The sequence below is a fragment of the Rattus rattus genome, chromosome X, assembly GCF_011064425.1.
Source record: "Rattus rattus isolate New Zealand chromosome X, Rrattus_CSIRO_v1, whole genome shotgun sequence".
In the NCBI taxonomy this organism is placed as follows: domain Eukaryota; kingdom Metazoa; phylum Chordata; class Mammalia; order Rodentia; family Muridae; genus Rattus; species Rattus rattus.
The window spans coordinates 69,758,301-69,771,314 of record NC_046172.1 but is presented as its reverse complement, the minus strand read 5'-3'; the positions used below and the strand labels follow the sequence as shown (position 1 = coordinate 69,771,314).

At 34.5% G+C, this 13,014-nt stretch overlaps 1 protein-coding gene across 1 annotated transcript in view; it reads right to left on the bottom strand.

The window, feature by feature from the left end:
* Positions 1-13,014, bottom strand: part of Dach2 (dachshund family transcription factor 2) — a 487,343-nt gene that overhangs the window by 120,630 nt on the left and 353,699 nt on the right. Inside the window, 1 exon segment of the mRNA XM_032890177.1 lies at positions 1,954-2,112. Within this exon segment, the coding sequence (XP_032746068.1) occupies positions 1,954-2,112 (159 nt within the window).

Genomic DNA, 13,014 nt, shown 5'->3' with positions numbered 1-13,014 from the left:
ATTATTAGATGATCGTGTGGTTTTTGTCTTTCAGTTTGTTTTAATGGTTGATGACATTTATTGACCCACTTGCCTCTGGGGTGATGCCTCAGTGATCATTATTGGCTATATGTGTTCTTGGGCTTGGTTTGTATGCATTTTATTGAGAATTTTATATCTTTGTTCATAAGAAAAAATTGGGTATGATTCTTTCTTTGATGGGTCTTTATGTGGTTTGAGTATCAAAGTCATTAGGGACTCATAAAACAAATTGAGCAATGTTCTTTCTGTCTCTTTTGTGGAATAATTTGCAAAGTATTGACATAAACTCATTTTTCATTTGGGAAATTTCTATTGACTAATTTCAGGTTCAGAAATTGCACATTATTCAATAAAAGTTATTCATCATAATGTAATGGGGACCTTTTCCTCGTCTAATGTATCTATTGACTCCTTTTGGGTTTTTAATCTATGTTTACATCGTCTGTGTTCTGATATGTTGTGCCACATTTTGATTAATTCAGCACATTTAAATTCAGGCATTTTAAATTGTCAGTGGGTGATTCTAAAATAGCTTCTATAAATGAATCAGCATTGATGTTTCCCTTGTCTCTTTAGACTACATTTAATCTTATTTTATATATATGTATGTGCAGATGTGCTTGTGCATGTATATTTCAGACCAGAGGTCAAAATATACTGCTTTCTTTAATATCTCTTCACTTCAGTGTTTGAAGCATGACTTTTTACTGACCCTAGAGCTCACTAATTCTATTAGACTGGCTTCAGAAGAATTTCAGGGATCCAAGTTGCTCTGGCTCCATCCCATGGATTGCTTAGATTATAGACCCACTATGGGGCTCAGGTTTGTCATGTGACCTGGGGAGGTAGACATATGTTCTCAAGAACTCGAGATATTGCATCAATCCTTGGGATGTACTGAATCATCTTTTCATGAGCTGTGTTTTCTGCTTGCTGGTTGAAAGTTATGATTTCTCAGGTACATAACAGCTGAAAACACTGTCTTTAGGGAAATGGTTTAGGTTGAGCAAGCTTTGAGTTAGACTAAATTAAGTTTGTAATCGGTGGCATTCAATTTTCCTCCTGTTTCCTCCAATGTTCTTGTGTCTGAACACCAGATTTTGTTTTTCTCCCTAGGAAATTCAAAATACATGGTACCTGAAACTTTTGGTTCCTTTAGCTATAACAAACTTCTATTGTATAAAGTCCTTATTCTGGTGATGGTATATTATGAGGGGTAATTATTTCAGAATTCTTCTATTGCTTCTACCCCAGGGTTCAATAGGGGAATAAAACTCCTAGGAAAAGGAATAATGGACCTCTCCTCCAGGAACTCTTGTTTACAAGAAATGCAGTACTTTACCTAAGTTAATGAATGAAAGATCTATTTTACAGCAGTAAGTTTTAACAGTACTTTAATCCCTTGTAGAGATCACCTAAACAGAAATTTGTACAAATCATCCATATTCATATCCAAAGCACTATTAATCATTTTAATTTATATAACAATTATTCCATGCAAGTAATTATTAATATAGTTACCTTTGTCAATTTTTAGCACTCATATTAACCTGAAATAGGTATATTTCTACTGTTTCCTATAGGTAGATAAATTGAGACTTGTACCCTCTTGGTGACTTCTGCAACATAACACGATTACATAATTTTGTAAAAACGGAATTTGAAATCCAAGCCAATATGATCCTTGCTGATATTCTGTTTAGCAACCTCACACATACTAACATCCTTTTTTTCTGCTGCTTTGCCTCCCCCGTTACCTATATGATATAAATTTTTTATTTTCAAAGAAGTCACTTTTTATTTCTTCCCATGGTTTTGAACTATTTATACTTTGCTGAAGAGAAATGGGCTAAATTTTGCCATTCCAAGATAACTAGAAAGTCTTGACTTGTATTTTTAACACATCCAATTTTGTCAGCATGGTATACGTACGATTGCTTAGAAGGTGATTCTGCTGAAGTGGATTGAGGGTAGGAGCACCACCAAGGCCTGGCTGGCCAGCAAGAGCTGCATGAGCAATTCCATGTTGAGCTCCAGGAGCAGCAAGTGGAGATTGTATCTTCTCTTTATCCCAGGAGGATTCACTTCCACCTAAAAAAAAATTGAAATGAAAAGATTGATAACTTTTCCATGAAAGTTTTTTAAATCTTCGTGGTAGAACTATAATAAATAGTTCCTGCTACAAATGTTTTATTGATCTGCAAACTCACAATCCTACTTTCAGGACCCATGAGGGCCAACAAACACTGTCTAGGAGCTGCCTTTCTTAGGTAAGTCATATCTTCCTTTCACTCCCCTTTCTCTCCAACCCTCTGCAATTTGCAAACCCACAAACCTCATTCCAGACCTGTAGACTGCATACTATCCCTCATGTGAGCTACCTTCCCTGGGTAAGTGGCTTCTTCCCTTTGTCTTTGCATTCTCCAACACACTGGTATATGCAAAATCACAAACCTAGATCCTGACAAGTAGCCTTTAAACATCTTCATTTGTGAATCCACTTTGTTTAACTTAGCGTACCCATCAACTTTACCTATCTGACTTCAGGTGAAACATTTCTTGCCCCTGCCCCATCTCAGGAAGGGCACGTTATTGTATCTTACACACACCAAAGGAACAAAGTCACATGCCTAGGTCAAATGAGAAAAATAAAAATCAGGACCCACAACAACATCACCATCACCAACAAAAAACAACAGGAACAACAAAACCATGACCAAAACAGCATGTCTCCCCCAAACCTTACTAGTATTCTGCAAGTGTTCTTTAGTGGAAACTACCTAATGAATAAAGTATTTAAACAATAATCATAAAGTTAATGAAACATTCATTTAACTTCATTAACATGACAATCAATGCTATAGAAGGGTCCAAGGAAATATAAATCCACTCCTGAATAAAAAATAAAGACAAATTTGGATTTAAAAAATAAATTCCAAAAAGATATCAAAACATCAAAGATAACACAAACTGAAATGGAGATGGAATTGTAAAACTCCATATCCCAGTTAGAAAATTCAAGGGAAAGCTTTATGAGAAGAATGAAGAAAGCAGAAGGTAGGATAACAGAACCCAAATATAAAATAGCAATTTATATGAAATAAGCAAAGAAAATTAAAAATAAGTAAAAAAATAAAAGGTAATAAGTAAAAAGAGGCTAGATCACTTGAGAGAGGAAAAATAATAAGACACATAGGAATTTAGAGACTATGGACATGAACTCCAACCACTAACAAAGAAGTTTTCTGAAACTGATATTCACATAGAAAAAAAATAGTTTTCTTGAAAGGAGGCTCACTAAGTTTGTTTGTTTTGTTTGCTTATTTATTTATATTCATTTACTGTATATCCAGATCACTGTTCTGCATCCTGGTACCTCTTATCACAGTCCTCACCTTCCCTTCATCTTCTCTGAAAGAGTGAAGCCCCCATTGGGTACCCCTCACCACCACTCTGGCACATCAAATCTCTGTAAGGCTAGGCACTTGTTCTCCTATGGAGACCAGACAAGACAGCAGAGTTGGGTATGTATTCTACAAACAGGCAACAGCTTTAGTGAAAGACTCTTCCCCAGTTGTTTGGGACCCACATGAAGACTGAGCTGCACGTCTGCTATGTATGTGCCAGGATCCTAGGTCTAGCCTGTGTATATTCTGTGGTTAGTAGTTTAGATTCAGAGTTTTCAAGGGTCCAGGTGAATTGACTCTGTTTGTCTTCTTGTGGGAGTTCTTATTCCCCTTGGGGCCTTTAATCCTTCACCAACTCTTTTGCACTTCTCTCATATCTAGAAAACGTTTTTTCTCTTCTAGGAGGTCCTTTCAAACTCTATTGTGGTTAAAGATAATATCTGATTCAAATTCAACTGATCTAACTACACTAAGAACTCATGAGTTAAGAATAGAAAATACCGTATTTCCATAATTTGCATAAGCATGGATAATTTCCTGGATAAACCTATATTAATACAAGTTTTGAATCAAATGGGGAGAAAAATATGATAGTGCACAAACTAATAAAGTCATCAAGTTAATCTTATTATGAAATTTTTATGATAAAAAGTTTGGTTTGATTTGTTACACTTGATTAATAAACTCCAAATCATTCCTTTAATCATATAGAGGTTTGGTCTGCTGACTGAGACAATTCAAAACTTCTATGACTGCATGAATTGTTCTCTTTTTATCCAGATGTTTGATGCTGCACAGTCACTGACTAAGAACAGGGGAATAATTTTTGAGTTGATGCAATCAATTTATTTAGCATTCACAAATTTAAATTTCCAATTAAATCAATAAGAAAATTTTATATGGTAATGAAGAGGGATGGTGGGAGAGGGTAATTCTTAATAAATGATGAAGCTAACAAAACTGCAATATTAAGAATTTATTGTAGTAACATTGGGACTATAAATATGATGAATGCAAGAAAATACAAACATTTGGAAGATCAATTTTTAAGCAAAAGACTTGTTTTAAGCAAAAGCACTATGTTCAAGATATGAATTACCTCACCATTACAGAATTACAATCTGTAAAATGATGAACTAAACATTGACAAAGAAATATAAATTTGGAAGACACAAAATTATACCACATGATATCAATCTTGTATTGCTGTGTTACCGCAACAAAAACACATACCATTCCTAGGTTCAAAAATTGTCAATATTTATTTTGTGAATTAATGACATTTTACAACCTTTTTAGCCTACATCAACAGCTTGCAGCTAACCATTGGATTGAGGACAGGGTTCCTAGTGGTATAGTTAAGGAAAGGACAGAAGTAGCTGAGGGTTCCTCATAGGAAGAACTACAATATCAACCAACCAGATACACCCCAGAGCTCCTAGGACTAAACCACCAATCAAAAGAGTACACAAGGAATGACCCCATGTTTCCCAGCTGCACATGTAGCAGAGGATGATGCCTTGTTGGGCATCAGGAAGAGGCCCTTGGTCCTGTGAAGGCTTGATATTTTGTGTGGTGTAATGCCAGGGCAGGAGGCAGGAGGGAGGGTGGATGAATGGGGAAAAGCACCCTCATGGAGGCAGGGGATGGGGGATGGGCTATAGGGTTTCCAGAGGGGAAACTGGAAAGGGGGATAACATTTGAAATGTAAATAAAGAAAATATTCAATTAAAAAAGAAATAAAAACATTAACTAGCATATCAAAGATTCAGCTACTGTTTTTAACACCACATACACTACATGAAATTGAATAGAAATATAATTTTAAATTTTTTATTTAATCTATTTTTTTACAGTCCAGATTTTACCCACCCTGGTCCACACTTTGCCTGTTCCACATCCCTTACCTCTGCTCCTTATCTCCATGAGGATGTCCCCATCCTCCACCACCAACCCCACTAGAACTCCCCACTCCTTGGAGCCTCCAGTTTCTTGAGGGCTAGGTGCATCTTCTCTGACTGAGACCAAACCTGGCACTCCAATGCTATATATCTGTTTGGGGCCTCATATAAGCTGGGGTATGCTGCCTGGTTGGTGGCCCAGTGTCTGAGAGATCTCAGGGATCCGGGTTAGTTGAGACTACTGGTCCTCCTACGGGGGTGGGAGGGTCTCCTCCTCAGCTTCCTCCAGCTTTATTAGAATTCAACCACAGTGGTCAGCAGCTTCTGTCCATTGGTTGGGTGTAAATATCTGCATCTGACTCAGCTGCTTGTTGAGTCTTTCAGAGGGCAGTCACGATAGACTCCATTTTGTGAGCACACTATAGCTTCAGTAATAGCTTCAGACCTTGGGGTCTCTCCTTGAGCAGGATCCCAACTTGGGCTTGTCAGCTATTAAGAATGAGGATATCCTGACTTTTGCAGGCAAATGGATAGAACTAGAAAATATTATCCTGAGTGAAGTAACTCAGACTCAAAAGGACCTGCATGGTATGTACTCACTAATAAGTGGATATTAGCCAAAAAAATGTACAGAATAGCCAAAATACAATCCACAGAACTCAAAAAGGTTAACAAGCAGAAAAGCCCATGTGAGGATACCTCAATTCCACATGAGAGGAAGGAGAAGACAAGCACAGGATGAGGGAGGGAGGGATCTGGGTGGGAAAGGGGACAAGGAGGGAAAGAGGAAAATACGATCAGGTATTGGGTCGGGGGAACATGACTGAAGCCCTGAGGGCCAGCAGAAAGAATGGCAATTGGAAACCTCTGGAGATAGGATGTGTTGTGACCCTCTAGAATGTACCAGAGACCTGGCAGGTGAGATACTCTCAGGACTCAAATGGAGGGACCTTAGATGAAATGCCCTACAGAAAGACAGGGCATCAAGTGAGTGAGGGATGAGGTTGCCATTCCACAGTCAAAAACTCTGACCCAGAATTGTTCCTATCTGAAAGAACTGAAGAGATAAGAATGGAGAATAGCCTGAGGAATAGAAATATTTTTAAAGCTTCATTAAAAGTGTCCTGCATTTGTTTTACTTTTATGAGAACACTGGGTGAAGCTTTATTTTTTTTCTAACAACTTTCATGTTTATTAACTACCATGATAATCATAGTTTGAATTGTAGTTCTTTCTATCCTCTCTAATTACAGATAGGAACTTTCTCCTCCTGTATGCTGAGATAATGTCTATGAAGTAGGCAACTCGGGAACACTGGGTAGCCTCTATATGTGGATTGTGTGTTAACAGTTTGGACACTCTGACATCTGAACAGAAACTCTTCTCATTTTTAAATAAATTCAGATTAGCTTGAGACTCAGTCAAAACTGCTTGGTGGTCTTAAACTTTGCATTAGCCATGCCTCATTGTCAAAATATAACAGTATCTACTTTTCTTAAAATATTTTAAGTTGTATTAATATGATCTATGTTCAGTCACTATATAGCTGTTGATACAACTACTTACCCCTTTAATATTTAGGCCTACCTATCCATTTACATATAACAGTTTGTTGGAACTTTCCTAGCTAGATAACACAGACAGGATTTCATGAGCAACACAATATTTTCTCACAGTGGTGGTTTTGTCATGTTTCATATCTTTACAAATGGCTGCCCTCTTCCTTTATGTCAACAATTTCATGTTTCTGCATCAGTTCACCAATTATACTGATATGTCTGCTAATTTTTGTTGTATGGTCTCCAGTCAGAAGGGATAGATTTTATGATTCACCCATGGCCTTCTTTTAACTTAACATAGCCTCCACTTTAAAGGGTCTATTTATAAACCCTTTAAATTTATACTAAATTTATATTTATAATTTTAATATGTATTAAAATTAAAGTGATGATAAACCATATATGACAAAATGATTAAGAAATTAATACTTCAGTTGATTGGCTCATTCAATCATTATCATGCCAGGAGACACCTACTCTCAATGTGAATTTTGATAACCTGCTATGTAACAGAAATATACATCCTTAGAGTCAATCTAATTTCAAAGTGATGAACTATGGAGACATAGCTTTTAGAGTGGACTGACATTTTTTTTGGATTAGTTAAAACCTTAAGTTTACAAATTTTAAATTTTCATTAAAACTTATTTTAAAATGTTAGAATTCCCAGAAGTTCTTTTACTTTGCTGCTTTCTCGTAGGAAATATAAATGAACAGAAGGAGGCATTTAAAGCACAGATACTTTTTTAGTAGGTGCATGGCACTTTAGAAATGCCAAGGGTATTTATACTTACTTACAATAATGCTGCCCATCACATTTCCATACATGAATAAAATGAAGATCCTTGTAATTCAATTACACATTGGACACTCTTCCCACCCCATCACACAACAACTAGTAATCCCCTTTAAAGTTTTCAAGTTTACATTTTATTTACTCTTTTGGGGGAGAGAAGTCATGCCACAACCAAGTTTAGAAGTCAGAAAATGAAGTAGTAGATAGGAGAGGTCAGTTCTCTCCTTCTAGCATGTTGTTCTAGGTATTGAATCAAAGTTTGGCAGCAAGTCCCTTTCCCTGCTGAGCAATCTCTATAGCCGAAAGTACAAAGATATTTGAGACAGAATTCAACATAACAAAAGCAATTATACAGAAAGCCCATAGTCAATATCATCTCAAACAGTCAGAGGGTGGACCAGGAGGGCAATAAATTCTGGAATGTAAAAAACAGATTAAATAAAAGAAGAAAAAATTGGCTGGAGAAATGGCTTGGTGGTTAAGAGCATTGACTGCTCTTCCAGAGGTCCTGAGTTCAAATCCCAGCAACCACATGGTGGCTCACAACCATCTGTAGTGGGATAAGAAGCCCTCTTCTGGTGTGTCTGAAGACAGCTACAGTGTACTTATATAGAATAAATAAATACAACTTTTAAAAAAGAAAGAAAAAAAGTAAAAAATAAATAAAAATTCCCCAAATATTTTTTAAAAAATCTGGAAGGAAGTCTATAAGTTTCAAAACCCATTTGATGAGGAAGTTTATTTATGGAACAAATAGGAAGTCCTTGCTTAAAAGTATACTTATGATTAAAAATATTATTCAGCCAGGGCTTACTATAAAATATTGTACTTGACTCATGAATCGTTCTAAGAATTATGTTGATATACTTTGCTAAATAAATGTAAATCCCAAAATCCCAGTGCATTTGTTTCTAAATTAAAATACTGCAAGATGTAAATATTCCCTGTGTACCATATGAGGCATAGCAACTAAAACCTTAATATTCAATTATTGAGTTTCAAGGATATTAGTTACGTAGGTTATAAAGGCACATGTAATGGAGGCACAGTGACCTTCTATATCACCTGCAGTGTGTGGTGACAGTGTTGGAAAAACTCTTGCCATCATGCATAATGTGATAATTATACTTAAAATTAATTCTACACTACCAATTTAAAAAAAAAACAGGTTTTGCTTGCTATTTTGAAACTGCAAGTGATAACCATATCTTAATGCTCTTTTTCTGAACCTAACATACTCTACTTACTTTATTTACACATGTTTTCTAAAGTGTTTACTGGAGCAGAATTTGTTTTTAAATGTCTTTAAATCTATATAAACTATACTCTGGGAAAAACAGAGAATATTTCTATAATACACCATTCCTTTAAAAAAAAAAACCAAATTTCTTTCTTGCTATTGTACTACATGTTGAAAGATGTTTGAAATGTAATAAAAGTTCAAAGCAGTGACAGCATTTTCTTATCTGAATTTAAGTTCCTTCTGTCATCTCTAATAATAAGTGGTGTCTTTAAGACAAGCATATTGTAGGGTCAGTTTTACAGTAAATAATCATATAATACCACCATATATCTTTTTTCTTTTGTGGTGTTTCTGAAATAAATCACATCAAATGCAGATAATACAAGCTGAAGATTTATGCTAAAGAGATATTTCCTAGAATTCATAAGCTGTGACATGCACACTTGTGATTTCTATGTTAAACTTCTAATCCATAAAATATGGTATACATATTTAAAATACAAAAATAGACCTATAAAGACCAAACAAAATATTATAGCATCTATTTTTGACTTTAAGTAATATAGTGACTGGTTGCATTTCAGTTCTGTTAGTAATGCCCTGAGGCAGAAAGTTCTCTCTGGCCATTGGCTGTCTAGTCTTTCATTAACTGTATGCAACTATAATGCTTTTTAGTTCAAAATTGATTAGTATCTTATTTAACTATTTTTCTATTAAATTTCCTATTGGGATAATATAGCACAGCCTCAAATAAAAGAAAACAATTTAAGATTAGAAATTGAGTAAAAACTATTCAAATTATATGCTGTGTAAGATTTCACAAAGTTATCTTGAATTTAAAAACATAAAATATAGCATAAATTTAAAATTCTTGCACCCCCATCTGAAATTCTATCAAAATGCATTAATTGGATATTTTTTACTTCCCACAGTTTTTCATTTTACTAGATTCATGATAAATAAATATATCAGTAATATAGTTTAATAGATTTTACCACCACATTAATTAATGGACCAGGCATGGTTTTTAAGCCAGTGAATTAGACTAAGTAGCAAATGACAGGACTGGCCACACAGAATAGGGCCATATAATTCAGTTTTGTCCTTCTGTCTCCTAAGCTTCACAATGCACATGTATTAAGATCATCCTTGAAAAAGCATGATAGTTTTATATCAGAAAAATAACCTTTTATAGTTGGGAAAATAATTGAATGGGATCATAAGGTGTTCTAGTAACAAAAAATAGTTTTACAAATAAACCCAATTGAATCCATTTGAACATTTACAGCAAATAGTGAGAAATAAGTAATGCCCAGATGGCAACTATTCTTGACTATGCTACCTATAGACTTGTCTTTGAATAATGGAGTTAGGGTGACATTTCTTGACTAGCATTTGTTTATAAGCTACAGTTTATAAGACCAAATAGCAATAAAGTTAGATAAAACATGGGGTACAATATTTTGCTCAGTTATAACAGCACAATGAAAAGTAGTTAGAAGTATAGGAACAGGCCTGAAGCTAGATGTTGGCTTGTTTACAATCTACGGACCTTAGAAAGGGTATTAAATTCTTCCAAAGCTTATTTTACACATATATAGACAGTTTAACAATCTTGCTATTATTGTAACAATTAAATAACATAGAACATATAAACTATGTAATGTAATAACTAGGGAGGATAAGAGCCAAATACTGGCATATCAACAGTATTAGCAAAGGATTGAGGCTCCTAGAGACACCAAGAATTCAATAAATAATTCACATAAGGCATTTTTTGGTTTATTTTGCATTTTTACTTGCATGGCCATATATGTATATTAACATATTGGTCTTAAAGTAATTATATAATCAAATATGTGAAAGCACTGAAAATTAAGAACATCAGCTATAACTTTACAGGGCTACTGCCAACAATTTATCAGTTGATTCAGAAGATGTAATTATAGCCAAGCTTTGCCAAAGATTCGAAATATGGACATTAAAGTCAGCAATTCTCAATCTGTCAGTCAGTCATACTTTAGAAAGTGTGTTTGTCACAGTGGATTTAAGAGTGCCTATTGATAATTATATAGTAAAAGGGCTTAAAAGATGTAAATATACACTACAAACATTTTTCAAAAATATCCTAACTATAGCAAAATATTTCAGAAAATGTATTGATTTTAAAGATTTAGATAAGAAGAAATAGACTCTATATAGATATGTTGGAGGACAATTCATATCTACAAATCGACACAAATTAGCTAAATTTTGCTTATCCAAGAGTGAACAATTTACTAGTTTCAATTAGAGTCTTAAAAGCAAGTTAGGAACAAAAGATTTTTAAAAAGTATTATTTTCAAATATCGACTGTGGATTCAATTCATACATATTTCCTTCATTCAATCAAGATAAATTTAAGCATATTTTGTAAAAAAAAAAAAGTATCAATTTTTAAAATTATACTAGAAAGCTAGAAAAGAACATTCTAGGGTGTAAGTTAGGTATGATTATAGAAGATGGATAATGATATAAGACAAAGTTACCCATGTATAATCCAAGAAGGAAATGAGACTGGACTCTCAGCTGCCAAGGGAACAGACAAATCTACTGTGTATCTTCCTTTACCTTTCCTGTCGCTGTGCAGAAGCTTCTAATGTGAAAGAACGCAACTAAACTCAGCACTAAGTACATATATACAACCCTCAAAGCAGAGTTCTTCCTACTATACAAATGGCAAAATGTAAAGCCACTCGCTCATTCACAAACATTCATTTGATAATAAAATACGCTAATTTGTGCTCTTGTTATTTTATATGCCTTTTTAAAAGTTGTTCTCTATTTACTCAACATATTGTACTTATGCGAACATAGCTATAGACCATATGTCTCTAGAAGTAAAATTAAATAATATTATATTTAAGGTATTTCTGAAAAATCATCAAAAGTTTTAATCAAATGAAATATGTTATCATTAATATCTTACAAAATGACACAAAATGAATAATTGTTCTGCCTGTTTTCATTGAGAAAACACTATTTTAAAATATTTTCAAATTATTTTTCTCACTAATATATTGTCATTTTGCTATTTGGTTTTTTTTCTAATTTTGACATACTTCCAATTTGGCATAGAAATAAAAATATTGTACAATTGACATTTGATTGGAGAGAAAAATAATGGTATTTTGTCAATGACCAGAAAACTTTTGTACCTAACTTCAAAGGGAAATAGGCTACATATTATCATAAAATACAATGGCTGGTGCTACAGTGATCATTGAGAGTATATCATATAAAATGCAATAATTTTTGCATTGATATGAACAGCTACAACTTCACATATTTTCTTTAAAGTATGGGCTACACTTTTAACATGTACCACCTTGATTATTTTTTTTTAAATTAACAGCTTTCTTCCACATACCAATGACCAGTTACAAATTCCAAATGTTTTGTCATATTTCTTGTGAGCAATGCCATCTGCCAGAGGTGGCATTTCATGGCTGTTTACCCTGACTCCCTCTAAGAATTCATCTGCCACTATCTAATGCTGTCTGAATAAAGGGGATTAAGACTCTGATGCAACAGAGACTATTGATAATTTGGTATAATTGGGAAGAAATGAAGATAAATGAGGTTGAGGATGGAGAGGCAATTAGTTGAGCTGCCTGTACAGCTGTGTTCTCGGCCTAGCTCCCCTGGCCTTTTCTTCAGTGAGATATGTGCAAATTAACCATAATGACAAATACACACTTCCCAAAGCTCTAGTACTTTGTAAAACTTGAGAAATCACTTTTCATTTTTGATAACTGACGTCCTTGTTTGGTAAAGTATTTCTTTCCCCCACACTTTCCTAACGGTCCTTACAGCACAGGGCTGCAGCACTTGCTCTTATGCAGGAACAGTTCTACCCCTAGCCCTCAACCCCTGGCCCATTGCTGAATTTTCAGTTAATGGCAGGCTACTGTTCGCAGTATGAGCATGTGGAGGAGCTACAATCTATTTTTAGCATTAATTGTGGTTCAGTGTCCAGGAAAGACGGGCAGTGTTTTCATTCTTACATGATTCAGAAAAAAAAAAAATCCCACTCAATGAAAAGAAC